General features: G+C 40.0%; 1 protein-coding gene across 31 annotated transcripts in view; it reads right to left on the reverse strand.

Moving 5' to 3' along the window:
- The window catches only part of CLASP1 (cytoplasmic linker associated protein 1), a 171022-nt gene that overhangs the window by 68111 nt on the left and 86098 nt on the right, over positions 1 to 16813 (reverse strand). For 15 of the 31 annotated variants that reach the window (XM_019007424.2, XM_015634626.3, XM_019007430.2 and 12 more), the window contains 8 exons: positions 16466 to 16525; positions 15664 to 15741; positions 13639 to 13806; positions 12816 to 12865; positions 11483 to 11653; positions 9796 to 9819; positions 2541 to 2648; positions 1000 to 1026 (listed from right to left, as the gene is read on the reverse strand). In XM_019007424.2, the coding sequence (XP_018862969.1) occupies positions 1000 to 1026; positions 2541 to 2648; positions 9796 to 9819; positions 11483 to 11653; positions 12816 to 12865; positions 13639 to 13806; positions 15664 to 15741; positions 16466 to 16525 (686 nt within the window). The remainder of the gene's footprint in view (positions 1 to 999; positions 1027 to 2540; positions 2649 to 9795; positions 9820 to 11482; positions 11654 to 12815; positions 12866 to 13638; positions 13807 to 15663; positions 15742 to 16465; positions 16526 to 16813) is intronic. The other 16 variants (XM_019007427.2, XM_033516199.1, XM_033516196.1 and 13 more) reach the window with 4 other exon arrangements.

A 16813-nucleotide genomic window follows, 5' to 3' on the forward strand; every position in this document is an offset into this window, starting at 1 on the left:
ACACTGTAATGCTGGCATTGCTTTTCTGGAATAATTCAGCGAAGGAAAATAAAATACCCACCACATCTGAACAGATCAGCACAATAATGGGTAAATCCCATGAGCCCCACACTCAGAGAGGTGCTGGGTTACTTAGGTCTGGCTGGTTAAACCTAAGTTATTTATTTTTCAGATGATGAAAATTTTCAGCACGTTGAATAGTTAGCCTGTTTTATTTTTCCTTGTTTGTTTGAATGGTCCATGAAAACTTTACATTTCTTCTAAGAAATAAGTATGCAAGTCCCTGAAAATCTGCTGCTGCCATTACTATTTCTGACATTGAATTTATTTGCTGAAACAGCCAAGAAAAGTATATTTGAAAGGGTTACAAGACCATACTCAGGCAATCTCACATTTCAAACCAATATTCATACTAATTTTTTTCTGAAATGCATCTACACATCTCACAGAAATTTCATTTCCAGATACTTTTACAACTAGTGTGAGTTGAAGACTGTTCTTCTGTATTAATTTAAGAAGCTATGCAATTCTATTAGTCTCATGAACAATACCATAGCACATGTATAAATTTACTTGCCCCCTCCAATTTCTTGGCCAGAGCTATTCGGAGCCAATCAAATATAGTCCAATACTGTACATGGGGCCAGCTCCATTCTCCCCACCCCAAAGTGACAGGTGCCAGTCTTCCACACAGCACCATGACCTAAAAGTCATCTCACTGGTGTCAGCAGGGATATACTCAAGTAACTGAGAGAATAATTCAGCCCCTGGGGTTTGAGCTGCAGCAGTGAGACAGCTTTGACATCAGAACACATGCTTACCATGTCTGACTAGTGGGAGAAAGCAAAATCACCTGCCATACACATTTTGATTTATGACTTCCAGAAAACGCTTTTTAAGTCTTACAGTTAGGAGAGAATGAGGAAAGCTAAAAGCTTAGCAGTTAAAAAATGTGAAGGAAATAATGTGAAAAAGCAAGAAAGGGAAAATGTTTCTTACCACCAGCAGGATTAGCTGATCTGGATCCTTGATTATGAGGGCAGACCAAGGGACAGGCAAAAAGTGGATTAAAAGACAGCAAGACAATACAGCGTTCAGCATGCGGTTTGTGCTATACACAATACAGACAGATTCATTTACAAACATGTCACTCCTAAAGCCTCTGCAGAGTGCAGTGAGTTAATGTGCAGATGGCAACTAAACTTCCCAAGGTTGACCAACTTCTCAGCAAAATGTCAACCAAGACACCAAGACCCAAGCTCTGCTCTAAACTGCATCCCAACACAGTCTGAGAAATTACAACATTGTTGTCCATGGTGTGGGCATGGAGAATTTGGTCTTGTGACTGACTCACTACATTTGAATTTGTAAATTATTCCATGCAACACTTGGTTTAAGGATAAAGATCACATCTGGTTGGGCTAGGCTGGAAACTCAGCAAACTAGACCAAGGCAGCAGGTTCAGACATGATCATCCTAAATCTTCTATAATCTTATAAATAAGGCATTCTATAGAAAAATTAGGTCCATAATCTTTGAAAACCTTTAAAGAATAACAATTTTTAAAACACTTCTAAGACTTATCTCATCTGGTATAACTGCTTTTTCACCAAACTAAGTTTAGGGGGAAAAAAGGTCACTTCTGGCTTTGGATCAGTTCTAGGTTCCACACTGAAGAAATCAACTTACATTAGCATCCCAAAGCCCAAATATATCCTTATTACCTCAGTGTAAAGATTTCCATTTGGCCCCATGATCAATATACTATTTTCTTCTGCAGTTCTCCTAACCTAACACAAGTCTACAAACTGCTTTTTCATCCCTCCAGCATGACAGAGCAAAGCAATGAAAGAATGAACAGAGAAGGGCTTTCAAATAGGGGTACAAAGCAAGACAAGTCCTCAGAACAGACAGGTCCTTCCACAAACCAAATTTCCTATGGACAAGGCTGAAAGTCCTCATAACTGGGAGTTCCTTTTTAAAGTCTGAGTGACAAAATTCTCCTCAGATACACATGACAAATATGCAGCAGCACCATATGTGTGGCTTTTAGGAGAAAACTACGCCTTGCCAGGAAGCCAGAGAGCACAGATGTGTCATGTGAATCAAAGCAGAACCCTTTTTCCCATATCTACACAAAATAGGTGATGTCCTATTTTCAACTGATGCCAAACCCCATTAATTTTAGACAGCTCACATGTTCACACATACAGAAATAGTCTAACATAAGCAGGAGAGGCTTGGCAGGGGCAAGCAGTCAGCTACAGGCACAAGGGGTGTCTCAGCAAGACACAGTGCCAGTTATTTAGAGCTACACATCAGCGACATGAAATTCTGCTGCACAGCTGGTAAAAAAAGGCCACAACTAAGCACTGGGATTTGGGGCCCTGTTTGTCAGCAGGAGCACACACTGGCTAGGTGGGGAGCTGTTTTGTTACATGTCCAAAGTGAGCCCAATTCTCTGGTGGTGCTACTGCAATTCAAGAGAAACACATTAATAACTCTTTGTTCAGCTCCCCCAGGAATAAAGCAATTCTTACGCTGGGACTGGGAGACTACTTTAGCCCGGCTGCGGCCTCGAGTATCAGCAGGCGTTGAGGTGACACTTGTGGCACTGCCAGAGCTCTGTCTCCTGGTGCGAATCCGACCTGCAGACATGCAAAGACAATCAGACTGTTAACAAGTTTCTTACAAAGGCAGCAACACTAAACACAAAATTACCCAGGGTATAGAAAAAAAGTTACTGGGAGAGGTAACACCTTTTATTAGGCTGGCTGAGATGCAGGTGAGGGAGTGGAAGCAGCCACAGCCCACAGTCCAAAAACTTCTTTGCTTTCTGTAATGCTATCAGCCAGTTTAATTAAAAAATATTACCTCTCTATAGCCTTTGCTTCTGTTCTATAGTAGCTTCTTTACAAAGGATCAACAAAAAAAAATTTCAAGTTTCCTAAATGCAGCTTCCTGTATCAAATTATTACTTTCTGACAAGGTGATCACCCTTTCAGAGACAGGTGAGACAGATCCCCTCCCAGATTCCATCGCTGGGATTTCCAACTAGCTGTCTGGTACTTTATATCCTGCTCCACCTGTGCAGGCTGCCATGCACTCCTCTGACAGTTTGTCAGCGCAGTCAGATCACACTTTTATTCGAGGCTCATTGAATTTTCCCTGCTGTTTACAGGTCCCTCATATTTATCCAGAGATCAGTGCAACTTTACTTGTAATAGAGAGCCCTATTTACATAATCAGTGTTGTGGAAAAGAGATTCTGTGTGCCTTCTCTTTATTTCAGCAGAGAATGGATATAAAGTGTCAAAGTGTTCTCAGTCCTGTTCTGTCCTTTCCTCATGGAAAAGCCACAGAAATTTGAGCTAGGAAACCTTACAGGGTCATCGGTTCATCCCCTTCCTGGGGCAGGGTTGTTTCCTACAAAATGTTCTTTCCAGTGCTAAGCTTCAATTATCTGTCTCTACTTAATGGGAAAGAAATGATAATTAAGAGTAACACAAAGAAAGCCTCCATCAATACTTTTCAACACGTAAGATCTTAGCCAAATCTGAAGTTTTTTTCTCAGGACTCATGCCAGTGCTCTCCTGCATTCAGAGGATGATTTCAAGTTTCAGGCACATTAATGAAAGGAAAAAACCCACAGCAAGTAAAAGTAGTCTAAACAACTGCACCCACTGGTTATAGATACTCATCTCCTGCCCTCTGTCTCCACCATAAGCATACAGAGAAATATGAACAGGGAGACACATACTTCCCACCCAAAAAACCCCACTTCACATAAGGCACACATGCAGGACAAGACAATGACAAGCAGCCCAGACGGAGCGATTGGGAGCTATGTTTCTTCTCTGAGCTCTCAAAATAAACATAACAGGGTCTGAAAGCTTCTGCTAGACACAAAGTGACAAGGAGATGCCTAACTTTGAGAAGAAAGGGCAAAATTTGTTTGCAAGGAAAAAAGCCGACAAGACAGTTCTACTTCAATCTTTCCACCAGCATCTAGTTTTAAAACAGCTCAGTAGGCAAAGTAGAGGTATGTACATTCAAACAATCCTTTATAGATGAGACACAGAAGGAATCATCAGCATAAAACTGGGAAAACACAAACAAAACTTTTTAACCACTGGCTCAACTGAACAAGCTCTGAGCACACCCATGTGGGTTCAACAGCCATAAGACTGGCTGCTGATGGCTGCAGACTCCTCTGCTCTAGGGCGTTCTTGCCCCTTACAAAGGGTCAAGCCTGATACACTGCCAGAGGCAGCTTACAGCTCTCCATCAGCCAGATCCCATCCCATGCCAGTGTGGCACAGCTACACACAGATGAGCAGAGCCACTCTGTCACTTGTTAATGAGTATGGATCCAAAGCCTGACACAGGCTCCAAGGCAGGCAGACATCGTGCTCCTCCCAGAAGCCTCAAAGCTTCCCTTCCTTTCTATAATGAAAGCATCACAGCAAGACAAGAATTTAAACCTGACCAATCTTGGGAATCAGTAATGGAATTAATTTACATCCTTCCAGATGACCAATGGAAGGCCTTGGCATTGCAGGAAGTCCTAGGGGGGAAATCAAGCTGAAATTCAACACTACACAGACAACACTGGAGAGCACAGTACTGGAAGACACGTTTGGTGATGTGCATGGGCCAAGAATGGGTGAGAAGGGACTGATGCCTCCTCCTCTTACACAAACACCACTTAAGATCCTCAAAATTTCCTGTTTTTTTCTGCATCTACAAAAGATATTTTTTTTCTTGCATCTTCATCAGTAGGTCACTAAGAAGGGGAAAACTCGGATAGCACGAGTGGCGACTTTTCCAGCTTAAGAAATACAAACCCGTAAACAATATATAAAATGAAACTGAAATTAGCTTCTGAAACCAATTCTAGACGTTTTGAAAATAAAACAGAACTAACACAAACTTAATTAGCAAGTGACTATCAGCAGGATTGGAAAAAGAGAACTCAGCCCTATTTTGAAACCCCTGAGGGCTGGTGGACAGATTCCTACCAACTTCAGAATTTTCTGAATGAATGAAAGAATGAATGCACAGGAACAAAATTCTGCTTCCTTTTGGACTGGAGGATTTGCACACTGATTTAGGCCCATTGGGTGTCAGACAGAACAGTGTGAGAGGAGAAGTTGTTCTTCCAAAGAAGGAACAGAGTCCCAATAATGATAGAGATTTTCTCATTCTTTACAAAACGATGACAAACATTTGAACTAACATTGCACAGAGTTGCACTGTGCAAATGGATTTTTTTAATATATATTATACCAAGTACAGCATGCATATACAGTAGTTAATCCACACAACACAAATGTGTCTTGTACTTTCCCCCAGGAGTTTCATTTGCAAACAAGAATCTGCACTCATTTCCAAGACTTATTTGCACATTGGATTATGTGTGTGGCTTTATCTCTCTCATTCTAACCCAGACAGAAAAAACTAATTTCAAACAGGGCTGGAAATAAAATATCACGTAAATTATTTACTTTTTTGTTGTTCTTAAATTCAAGCAAACACCTCCCCTCTCAAAACTTCTTTGCTTTCAAGTGGGTTTGTCTCCATATCTAGCTCAAACTACAGATGTAGCAATCCATATTTCATAACCATTACTTTTCTGCTGCTTTTAAAAGCATTGCTGCATCCTAACAACAACAGCACAACAAAGGAACAGAAAAAGACTGCCCCAACTAGTTTCCAAAAACCATGAAAGCATTTTCATTAAAAAGCCCTTGACCTAAATTTGACATGTGACACACTGCTACTGGTAGAGAAAAGATTTTCAAAGATTCCATATAAATGTGCTGTGTTAAGAAACCATTTCTGGATTTTTAGGAGGTTTTGGTTTTATTCTTTAAAGTTACTGTCATTTTCACAACAGTTCAGAATCAACCCTGAAATGTCTAACAAATTCCTAAACCTAGAAAGGTTGTTTTGTTTAGTTTTCAGAAAAGGAACAAATTAAGAAAGATTCTGTGATAACATCTGTGCTTTACAAGTGGCTTCACCTGGCAGGTTGAGCCCTCTGGGTGGATGCTGCAGCATCCCCATCCCCAGTGCTCAGAACAGTCATAGGCTTTTTGTGACAGTCAGCCTGCATATTACACTGAAGAAAATGGTTTCCAAATAGTCTAGAAAATGGTATTAACAGCTCCACAACTCACTTTAATCAATTCCATACTGTGAACTGGGACATCTAAAACCACACAAGTTATACACAGGCACAGTGGGGATGCACTGGAATGATGATGGTCTCTCCAAGGATCAGGTTAATGCATTTAGGTTACCCAACACTGGGGTTTTTGCCCTACTTGGAGAAAAACATTCCTGAAACAGCCTCTAGCCCTAGCTGTATCACTGCTAAATAACACACAGACCTGGGAGACACAAAGAGATCAATTAAAAACATGCTTTATAGATAATATATAAAAAACTTTTTACAACCATCACCAGAATGGTTTCCATGCATATTTAGCATTTCTCCAACATTAGAAAGACCTGACTCTGCACCATGATTTTCCCTGAGAGGCATCTGATCCTTACTGAAACCATCAGGCTGTGCTGCCTCTAGGCTTTACATGAGATCTCCCTCCAAAGCACAGGCCTCAGTGAACAGTGCACTTTGCCCTACACACAAGCCAAATCAGCTCAGCACTTTGCAAACAGATGGAGCAAGCAAAATAAGAAACCTACTACCTGAGCAGTTCCATGTAAGGTACCACTGTCAGTCATTACTTTGAATCAAGCCTCACCTTTAAGGACAAGGGAGAGCTTTAAGGCAGAGAAGAAAACAGGAATAGCGATTTCTTTAAACTTGTGTTACTTTCAAAGCCTTTGATAATGCACTCAAAGCATCTACCTGAGCCTAAGTTATCTGAAAACTAACAAATCCCATTTTACTGACTTTCTGGTGAATACTAGAAACTATTAAAAATTGTGACACTGTCTGCAAACCGCTGATTTTGTTCTGAACTTGCCAGTCACAGGTCAAACCAGCATTTATGCTTTCCCTTTTGGAGAAAGGCTTTGTCTGAAGGGTTTGACTTTATTCTTGCTCTGAAAAAAGTAACACAAATGCTCTAAGCCATTCTAATTAAAGTCAGCATTATGCACCCTTTTAAAATATTATTTGAAAAGCTGTTTCATGAGAAAGTAAGCAGAAACTTTTCCAAGGTTTCCTTTTAATCAGGTATAACAAACATGGCACAAGTGCCACCTCCCTAGCACTAGCTGTGAAGATCAAGACTGTAAAGGTTTATCTCTTTTGAGCTTTCTGTGTGTAAAGCCCTTAATGCAGTTCAAAAGATCCCCATACATGAAGGGTCTGGGCAATCAAGCCACATCTGTGCACTGCATCAAGATCTGCATAAACCTCACTCGTATACAGACTCACCTACCTTTCCATAAGGAAGTGAATTTCTACAGCATTTGCCAACTGTTGGGATGCCACAACTTAATACCAAAGGACTGATACTCAGCTCTTAATTTGCATTCTTGCCACCAGCATCACCTACCCTATCTTGCTCCTTTGTTTGAGCTGCCTGACTCCAAACCAAACCATGAGGAGAACCAAGGGCAAAGGAGATGGGAACTGCCAAGTCCACACAATGCTGGCTCCCAGCTGAGAGGAATGAGCAGAATTTTACAATGCAGCTACAGAAAGCCATGATGGGAACCAGACTGCAGATTTAATGTCAGGCTGAACCACACAAAAAGACACAGGAATTTTCTCTTATTGGTGACTTGTAAAAAAAATAAAAACCAGAGGCGCACAACTGTAGATGATATTTCTGCTTTATGTTCTGTTTCCTTCTGTTTCCAGAGCAAGAGGATGTTTTTGTCTACCCCCACCCTCTTAATTTCTACATTTATGTCAAGAATACAAAGTTTTATCTTCCCTGTAGTTCCTGACTCAACCTGCAAGATCACAGAGTTGGCAGAAGACCTTACTCAGCTTCATTATTCAGGGAAGGACACACTCAATCCTGAATAAAGGGGTTTTTTTCCCTGAACTATCTCAAAGGAAAAAGATGAAGAGTTTCAAACAGCAATTAAACTCATTCTTGAAGTACTCTGACTATAGTGTACTGTGTAGTTTTAATTCTCCTTGATCTTCCTCCTCAAAAAAGTGAGAATCCTACAGCAAAAAGAAGGTATAAGACTTGGTATATAAAACTTAGGGGATAGCAAACTCATTTTCTGAAAGTTCATCTCAATCTTTCCTGCCCCAAGCAACTTGCTGGTTTCTATTACAGATTTTAACCAAATCCAATCTGCTCCAAATGTAACTGAATTGAAACAGTAACCAAATAAAACCCCTACCCTTTTGCACCATGACAATAAAGTATTTAATAAACTAAAAATAGAGGTATTCCACAAAACAGCTGCTGTCACAAGCCTATTAAACATTATTATAGGCAAGGAGAGGATTGAAAGCTGCATATGGTATTTCATATAAAACATTAAACCTTGAACACTTCAAATGTAGGCCAAAAATTGATAGGTTTGAGAACTAAGATGAAAGAAAAGAGTCAACAATTTAAAAAAAAAAAAAAACAATTTAAAAAAAAAAAAAAAAAAAAAAAAAAAGCAAGCAGAAGAAAAAAGATCAGTTATTACAACAACTTGGAATTTCCTAACTCAGGACTGATTTAGAAATATAGGTCTCAGGCCAACTTCATATTCTTTATCACTGACAGATCACAAAGCACTAATATCCTGCTCAAGGTGCAAAGGAGGGGTCAGCTCATCTCTCAACACTAAGTACCATTTCCAAAAATGGTATAGACCTTTTCCTCCAAATAATAAATCAATGCATCACTAATAGTAAGAAAAATAACACAGATGTCACAACAGCACAGTGGCACTTCTCAGACCACCACATCCAAATACAAGCAGCCATTAAAGATACAAGCAGAGTCCCACATGACAGTAATAGATCCCTTGAAAAGAGATTCACATTGGGGAATAAAAACAAGCTTTGCTGGAGAGTGTGGTATCTTCATTCTGTGTAGAAAACATTCTTGTTTGCAACTCCTGTCTACCTCAGAAAAAGTGATTTCCCAGTGATCTCTTTTTGCTGAAGAAATAAGAAATAAAGAATAAGTTTTGACAATGGGCCAGAAAAACAGACTGGGATCCTTCCCAAACTAGCAGGCTCAGTGTTCTAGTAAAAAAAGCCTTTCCTCCAACTGTCTTTGGTGTAAGGCAGCTCACTCAGACAGTTAACAATAAAAAGAGAGAGGTCAGGTTTAAAGGGGTTGACTAAATATTCCTTCCCTAGAGATCATTGTTTACTGTCCTCATTTTTCTGCCATGTGATCATCTCATTCAATTCTCTCACTGCCCAGTCTCTTCCCGAAAGCATTTGGCAGTTGTGACCTGAGCTTTGGGTGGAAAAACACAGCAAACCTTTACACATCAAGGAGAAAAGAAATCACAAGCCTTGTGTTGTTTGGGAGTTTTTTGGTTTTAGTTGAGTTTTTTTTTAGTCTATACACATGTCACCTTCAACCAAAAGCAGTGCTTTAAACAGAGAAACCCATGTAACAACTTAGTGACCAGAGTCATAAAAGCAGACTAATGGTTATCAGCAGGGAGGAGCTCAAAGAGAAAGTGAGGAATACCCCATGGCATCAAAATGAGCAGGACAACCATGCAACACTTCATGCAGGTCACCAGTGAACATGGATGAGAACCAGGTAACACTTTGAGAACAGAGACCAGGTAGGGTAGTACGACTGTGGACACACCTCAGTTACACAGAGAGACTGCTTACCCTCGGCTTTACTGGTAGTACCATCTTTAGGCAAATTAAAGAAAAGTAAGGACAGGGTTAATAGGGAAAAATCAGTAACATCAATAGAAGTGGGCACTATATATTAGCTACATAAATATGCAAAAAAATTAATACAGTTAAAGAAATTAAAAAAGTTGGATTGAGCAACAAATCAAACCTTGATGTATCAGAAGAAAACACTTGCAGGTTTTCCCTCCTGCAACAACCAATCTCTGGCCAACTCCATTTTCGTTGTTTGCCTCACCATTTCTCTCATGGGAATGTGCAGGTGATAAATGTCCCTACTAGCTAAAAAGGAAAGCAGGAACCTTCAGGAGCAGCCACGTTTGCATCATTTAAGAGTGAATTTGCTACTTTTCTCCTAGACCCTGGTTAAAGAACAAGACTGACACTGGATTCAGTCTCTAAGCTTCAAGGACCAAGCCAGTTTTAAGTAGATACTTCCTCCCTCTTCATTCTTCCTTGTGACATAAGACTGTTAGAAGCCAGTTTAGCCACTGAAGCCAGAGTGCAGCACAACTCAAAAGTGGCTGCATCTGTAAGCCCAGCATAATGTGATCAACTTCACATTCTGTAATTGCACTTCCACTGCAATGTATCTAAATCTTGAACCAAGTAATGAACAATTTAAATAAGAATAAGAATTCAACTTCTGAACTGAATACAACCAATACATCTAAGCCAGGGTAAAACATTTCAGGTATGAAAGAAACCTGTCTGAAAAAGGAATCCATAAAAACCATCCCTATATAATTCACCACTCACTTTTTAACAGGTCAAAGAGCAAATGCCCTACATTAAAAGAAGAAACTCCTCAACTAACCCAAGTGAAGACAATATACATAGCTTAAATCAAGAGCACAGACCCCTGAGTTTCTTCCCTGTTGTAAAGGTAAATCGATGACGAGTCTGGGATTAGATTAGTGTGAAACCAGCAGAATGAGAAATGAGCTCAGATGATCAGCTCTGCTCACAACCGAGATGAAGCTCAGCAAGTACAGTGTCAATCACTGCTTTGCATTTTCTCCTCTGTGACTCCTTTGACGGCAACTCCAGGAGAGAAAGATCCAATGCAAAGTTTAAGAAAACCTGGGACACCTGAAGGCGATAAACAATGCTCTGAGAAAATCATGTGACATGTGGCTATAATCCAGAGAGTCAGCATGAGGAACAGATACTTATATCCTACGTGATGACATGGCAAGGCCAGCCTCCTCTTTGCTTCTCTATCTTTCTCCTCTGTGAAACAGAAAGGGAGCAAACTCAACTAAGATGTACTATTCAAAGCATAAAACAATTCATGGAAAACCAGTTTCAGGAAAGGGGGGAAGGAAAAGGAGGAGAAGAGACAGGGGAATATGTCAAAAGGAATTGAGTAGCATTGTCCTCAGCAATGTCCCAGAACCATAATATGTTCTGCTTTTTTCCCCAGAAAGAAGAGTGAGACGCAGATTATTACATAATTCAAAACTGTTGCTTCGAGTCACTTCTGTTGTATTTTTTTTTTCCTTAATCCCAAAGGGCAAGAGATCACACACTGATCCTGGAGATCTGGTAACTATCTCAGTGGCACGTTCTTCTAGTCAGTTTATTATTCCAATAAAACTGCGTGGCACTTTCTGCTACTAAAGAATGCTAACTGCAAGAGTAGAACATGTAGATTTACCTAGTGATGCGTATGACCCTGGGGGCAAGGCTGCAGCAGAACTGAAGGGGGTGGATGCTCCAGAAGACGTCACTTTTGACTTGGCACTAGCTGCTGCATTCACATCGACGTCACTGCGGGATCGCTGCAGAGATCCTGGTGTTGACACAGATTTTGTACTTACTGTAGATGCTGCAGATGGGAGTGGGAGATCCAGAATAAAGAAGATTAATTTTTTGAGCTGTGTGCTTCAAAGAGCCTGACAAGCAGTTTAAAGTACTATTTTTAACACTCCCTGCTGGCACTGAAATACCTCAACTAAGAATGCTTTATCAGGGCAATGTGGGCTTCCCCACACTGCCTGCAAAGATATTTCATCAATGCTGCCCTGATGCTACCTCTAAGAACTTTATCAAGTTCTAAAAGCCTAAATGATAAGATCAAAAAGGCTGTCAGGCCAGTAAAAAGAAACTTCTAACAGAATCTAGATGGGAAAGTTCAACCACAGTACCCATCACTGGCTTGTGAGAGTTGCTGGCCGAAACAGACCGGCAGGTCCTTCAGTCCAGGTTCTAATAACTTCCTTCCCAACACCTCATCTTCTCATGAGGATCGCTGCTCCCATCACTTGTTGATGCTCACCCTCTTAAGCATGAAGCTTGACTACTCAGCTGCAAGCAAACATGCATTTGTGTGCACAGTCAAGTAGGTTACACAACAACATCTCCTTGAATCAAAGGTCTCATTAAGATGTAGTTACAGACAAACCAGCCAGAACCCAACCTTGGTCAGGTGTAAAAGGCAGCTTATCATTTACCAACAAAGTTTTGTCTATTATATTCTATAATAAAATGTATTACTTAGATTATTGTATACATTTACTTAGGACAGAAAAGCTGTACCTAAATATTCCATCTGACAAGTAGCAATGAGATGGAATTTAAACTGTAGGACTTGTGTGCAGACACTTCTAGTAAGTGCAGAAACCAGAGAATAAATAACAAAAACTGTAAAACTGAAGGCACTCTTAGACTATGTAGCTGCATGTCTTAGCATCAGCAGCAGTTTATTCAAGCTATTATAAAGCCAAACATACCTTGGCTACAATTTTCAAGGCTTTTTAGACTTTCCTTCAGGTGTAAGAAAGTATTGATTAACTAACTTCTTTTAAAAGCATTATTTTATCAGTAGATGATGCACAGAATATGGTGTAAAATCCCAAAGTAATTAAAATTTTTTACATCCTAAGCTGCCATTTTAGGGAGCAGTAAACAGTGATCGAAGTTGGTTTTTGTGTATCACAATGTCACTTCCTCAGCAACACCTGAGCACATTTTTCAACTCCTGTTCTCACCTCTTGATGTTGTACTTCCAGTAGGACTTCTTTTGGCAGACAGTGGACGGCTGGAAGTTAATACAAATACTTACTGAAACAAAACTTTTATTTCATTTATCAAGAGCAGTACAATTCTGTTCCCTCAGAACACAATTAAATTAACAGAAATTATTTATATGCAGGAATAAACTACTAAAGCTTGTTGTTTAAGAATAAATACAGCACCACCATGAAATTATTTATAAAAACATTAAGAAATAAATTAGTACATTATTTGTACAAAAACAGATTCTTTAAGAACACTTTTTGCAGATTTAAAAAGTTACACCAGTAAGTTATGGATGTTTTTCATATGGGTCTTACACTTAAATCACAGATATTTGGAGGCTAAGTTGACTGGATATCTGAGAGTAGGTAAAATATATACATTCAATATAAGAATTATATATTGACTCTACAGTTGCAACTCAAGTTTAATTTAATCATTTTTTTCTTTTGTCTGGAAAGAGACAGACTTACACCTCAAGGATTAATGCTAAAGGCAGAACTTTAATCTAAGCACTGTTTTAAGCACCTGAAGAGAATAACTACCAGTATCTGCTGAGCACAAATAGTTTCCTAGAAAATTATTTATTGAGTCCATCTAATAATTATATTTTAAAGCCAGTACAGGGTTTTGATGTTCATACAGTGTTACATATAAATCAACCAATCAATTTTGGAGTAACCAAGTGTAGAGTCCAAATGATGAGACAAAGCAATGCGATGGCTCCCTTCAATTCAATGGAGCTGTCTATCAGCAATTGTTTAAATGGAGAAGTAGTGACACAGAAAACCTTACTTGAGACTCTCCTGGGAGCTGGAAGAGGAGCGATCCGACTGCGGCAAGGACACGATGCTGTCAGAGTTCTTCAAATGGGACTGCAGGGCCTTCTGGTAGGAAGACTCCAAGGTGTGGTACAAATGCTCTGCCTCTCGGCTGAAGTGACTGTGGAAACCCCAGTAGCACCTGGAAAAGACACACAGAGCTGTGAACACACCCTTGTCATGTTTTAGGGGACTGTGACACAAAGGTACAGCCAGAGCCCTTCTCACTTTTCCCATTAGTGGGCTCATTAGCCCAGTCATTTCAAGCACCTACTGCCCTGACACATTTAAGACAAGCAGCTTTTTCAACCATTGTAATGCTCAAACAGCTGCACAGAAAACAAACCAAATAAAATAACTGTTTGGTGTGTTTGTTGTAAAAAAAGGAGTCACCAACAAAGCTGTATTAGAGAAGAAACCCTCACCCCTCCAGCTGTCTACTGTACATGGGAGACTGCAGGCCTACCAGACCAACACTAGTTTGGGACTGGGTGTGCAGTAGCTACTTCAAAAACATCCCAAAGGCAGAACACACATGAATGGGCCTGATTCAGGAAAGCACCAGCTGCTGTTTTCTTCCTTAAGTTTAACCAACAGCTCTCAGAGAATGCTGCAGAGACATGTCTCTGTACTGAGGCTGCTGCCTGCCTTTTTGGGAAAAAAAAACCCCAAAAACCAAAAACAAGGAAAAGGAAAGAGATGCTCACACAGACTTCAAATCAGTGCCATGATGAAAATAAAAGAGCATTTTAGGATGAGGGAAGAATTCCTCTATGGTCCAAACCTCCTGGCTGGTGGCTAAACACCATTCACTCTTGGGGCACAGAGGAGATGCAGACTCTTGGTACTTTTCAGAGAGCAACTAATGGGCAGTTTAAGAGTAAGATCATTACCTCAAGTGAATCAAGAATTGTTTGTGTATGACAGCCAGTCCTCAGAGAAGCCACATGCATTCTCACATCACAAGAAGAAAACAAATTTCTGTCTCGCAATCAGACACACTGCTATTTAATAAACATGGGGAGAGAGAATTAAGCATGCTCTCTAAAGTCCCATGCCATTCTCCTTGCTGTCTATTCAGCTTAAATAGTCACCTGCTGTGAAGTCTCAGTGACTACTGTAATTTTCAGTGATGGACATACTGCCTTTGAAAAGGATTTAAGCAGTCCTACTGTGTAACATCACTCCTTAAAACACAGCATTTAGATTAATAAAATTTATTGTTCATTGTTTTCACATTTTACACCATCCTCCTTCAGCAGAAAAACATTTCCGTAGTGTTCTGTTCCGAAGAGCATGATCCTGGTACACCAGCATACTACCACAAGTATGATCATATTAATGGAAATGTGTAAGATCTTCAAAAGAATAAAATTAATTGCAAATACTAAAATTTCCTATAGATACACAATTATTTTTTTTCAATTTCATAAAATACTACCTTAATTTAGGATACCATTTAGCAGTGTACTAGCACAAGGACTTTTATCTCAAGAGTAGAGAATAACAATAGAATACACTACCTCAGTGGGATGGGACCTGTAAGAAACATCTAGTCCAGCTGTCTGGCCAATTCAGAGCTGACCAAAAGTTAAAACTCCATTGTTAAGGACAATGTCCAAGTGCCCCTGAAACAGGTTTGGGGCATTGACCTCCTCTCTAGGAACCCTGTTCCAGTGTGTGATCCCCTCTCTTGGTAGAGAAATGCTTCCTGATGTCCAGCCAGAAGTTCCCCTGGCAGAGTTTTAAAGCATTCCCACGTGTCTATTGCCAGATCACAGGAAGAAAGGACCAGCACCTCCCTCTGTTTCCTCTCCTCAGGAAACCATACAGAATGGTCACCCCAGAGCCCCTCTTTCTTCCACCAACTGGGAAGTCAGGAGAATGTCCAGTCAGAATCTTGACTGGATTTTTGTCTCAACCATGCAATACCACTAACTCACAAAACAGGGGCAAAGAAAGGGAGGAAGAAGAGACACTAACAACAGCTTCCACTTACTTTCTTGCCTCTATCCTGGCTTCAGAGTCTGCATCATGAATTCCCTTCTTTATAGTTTCAGCTAACACTGATATGTGTCTGAAATAAGAAAGAAAATATTATCCAGCAGTTCAGAAAGATATCCCACCCTTATAAACAAATGACTAATTTGATTTTGCCTCGGTTTCTGAAAACAAACAGTTCACCACATCCTTTCATTTCCATCAAGGATCTTTTGTGACCTTTATTTATTTATTCTTCCAAGTCAGTTTTATTTCATCCACACTGCTGTCTAGGAAACAGCAAGCAGCATTCTTCATAGATCTTTACTTAGCTATCCAAACCCCCTGGATTCAAGAATAGACTCCTAAACCCTAAATAGTCTTGTGCAGTCTAGGGCTAAGAAAATTGTGTCCCAGTCTCTCCTCGCACAATTACTTTAACTGGTCACAAGTTTGAAGTAATATCAAAGTCTCAGAAGCTCCTGACAAGATATGCAGCAGACTTCACCTCATTATCACACTTCAGGGTACAAAAGGAAAAAAAAAAAATTAGGAAAAAAAAAAAATTAAACAAAAATTACTGAGTTCAGGGATTTGCTCAGCCAGGTTTTCCAAGGTTGGCATGGGAGACATACCAAACTCTGATGGAACTACAGAACAAATGCTGTATCTACATATTTGGGTGGCAAAAACATCTCTACTACAGCCACCTAATATAACCTTCTTTCCTAAATGATCTTTTCTCCAGAATGACCCAGAAAATTATCTCCTTCTCCCCAGATATGTAGGAGAGAACAAATCCACTTGTATCCAGAACTTACCTTTCTAAGGAGTGTGTTTGCCACTCCTGCAACAGCAAGTCTAAAAATTCAAAGCAGCGCCTGAAAGGAGAGAGAAGACATGCTAAGTTTAAGTTAATTGGGGCACGCTGGCTTTGCATACCTGACTCTGAATAACAGCCATCTTTGCTCAGGAAGCTTTTTGGGCCATCAAAATTCAGTGTTGACCCCAATAAAAATATCAACGGCTTAAAAAAAATTAATAAACAGTCTGAAGTATTAATTGGAGGCAGCTTGCTATAGAGAAGCCTGAAGAGATGGATTGCCATAAAACAATCCTGGAAGCTTCCTTTTTAATTTAACAGGATACAGGCCCAGAAGATTGACACT

The sequence above is a fragment of the Parus major genome, chromosome 7 (genome assembly GCF_001522545.3).
Source record: "Parus major isolate Abel chromosome 7, Parus_major1.1, whole genome shotgun sequence".
In the NCBI taxonomy this organism is placed as follows: Eukaryota; Metazoa; Chordata; class Aves; order Passeriformes; family Paridae; genus Parus; species Parus major.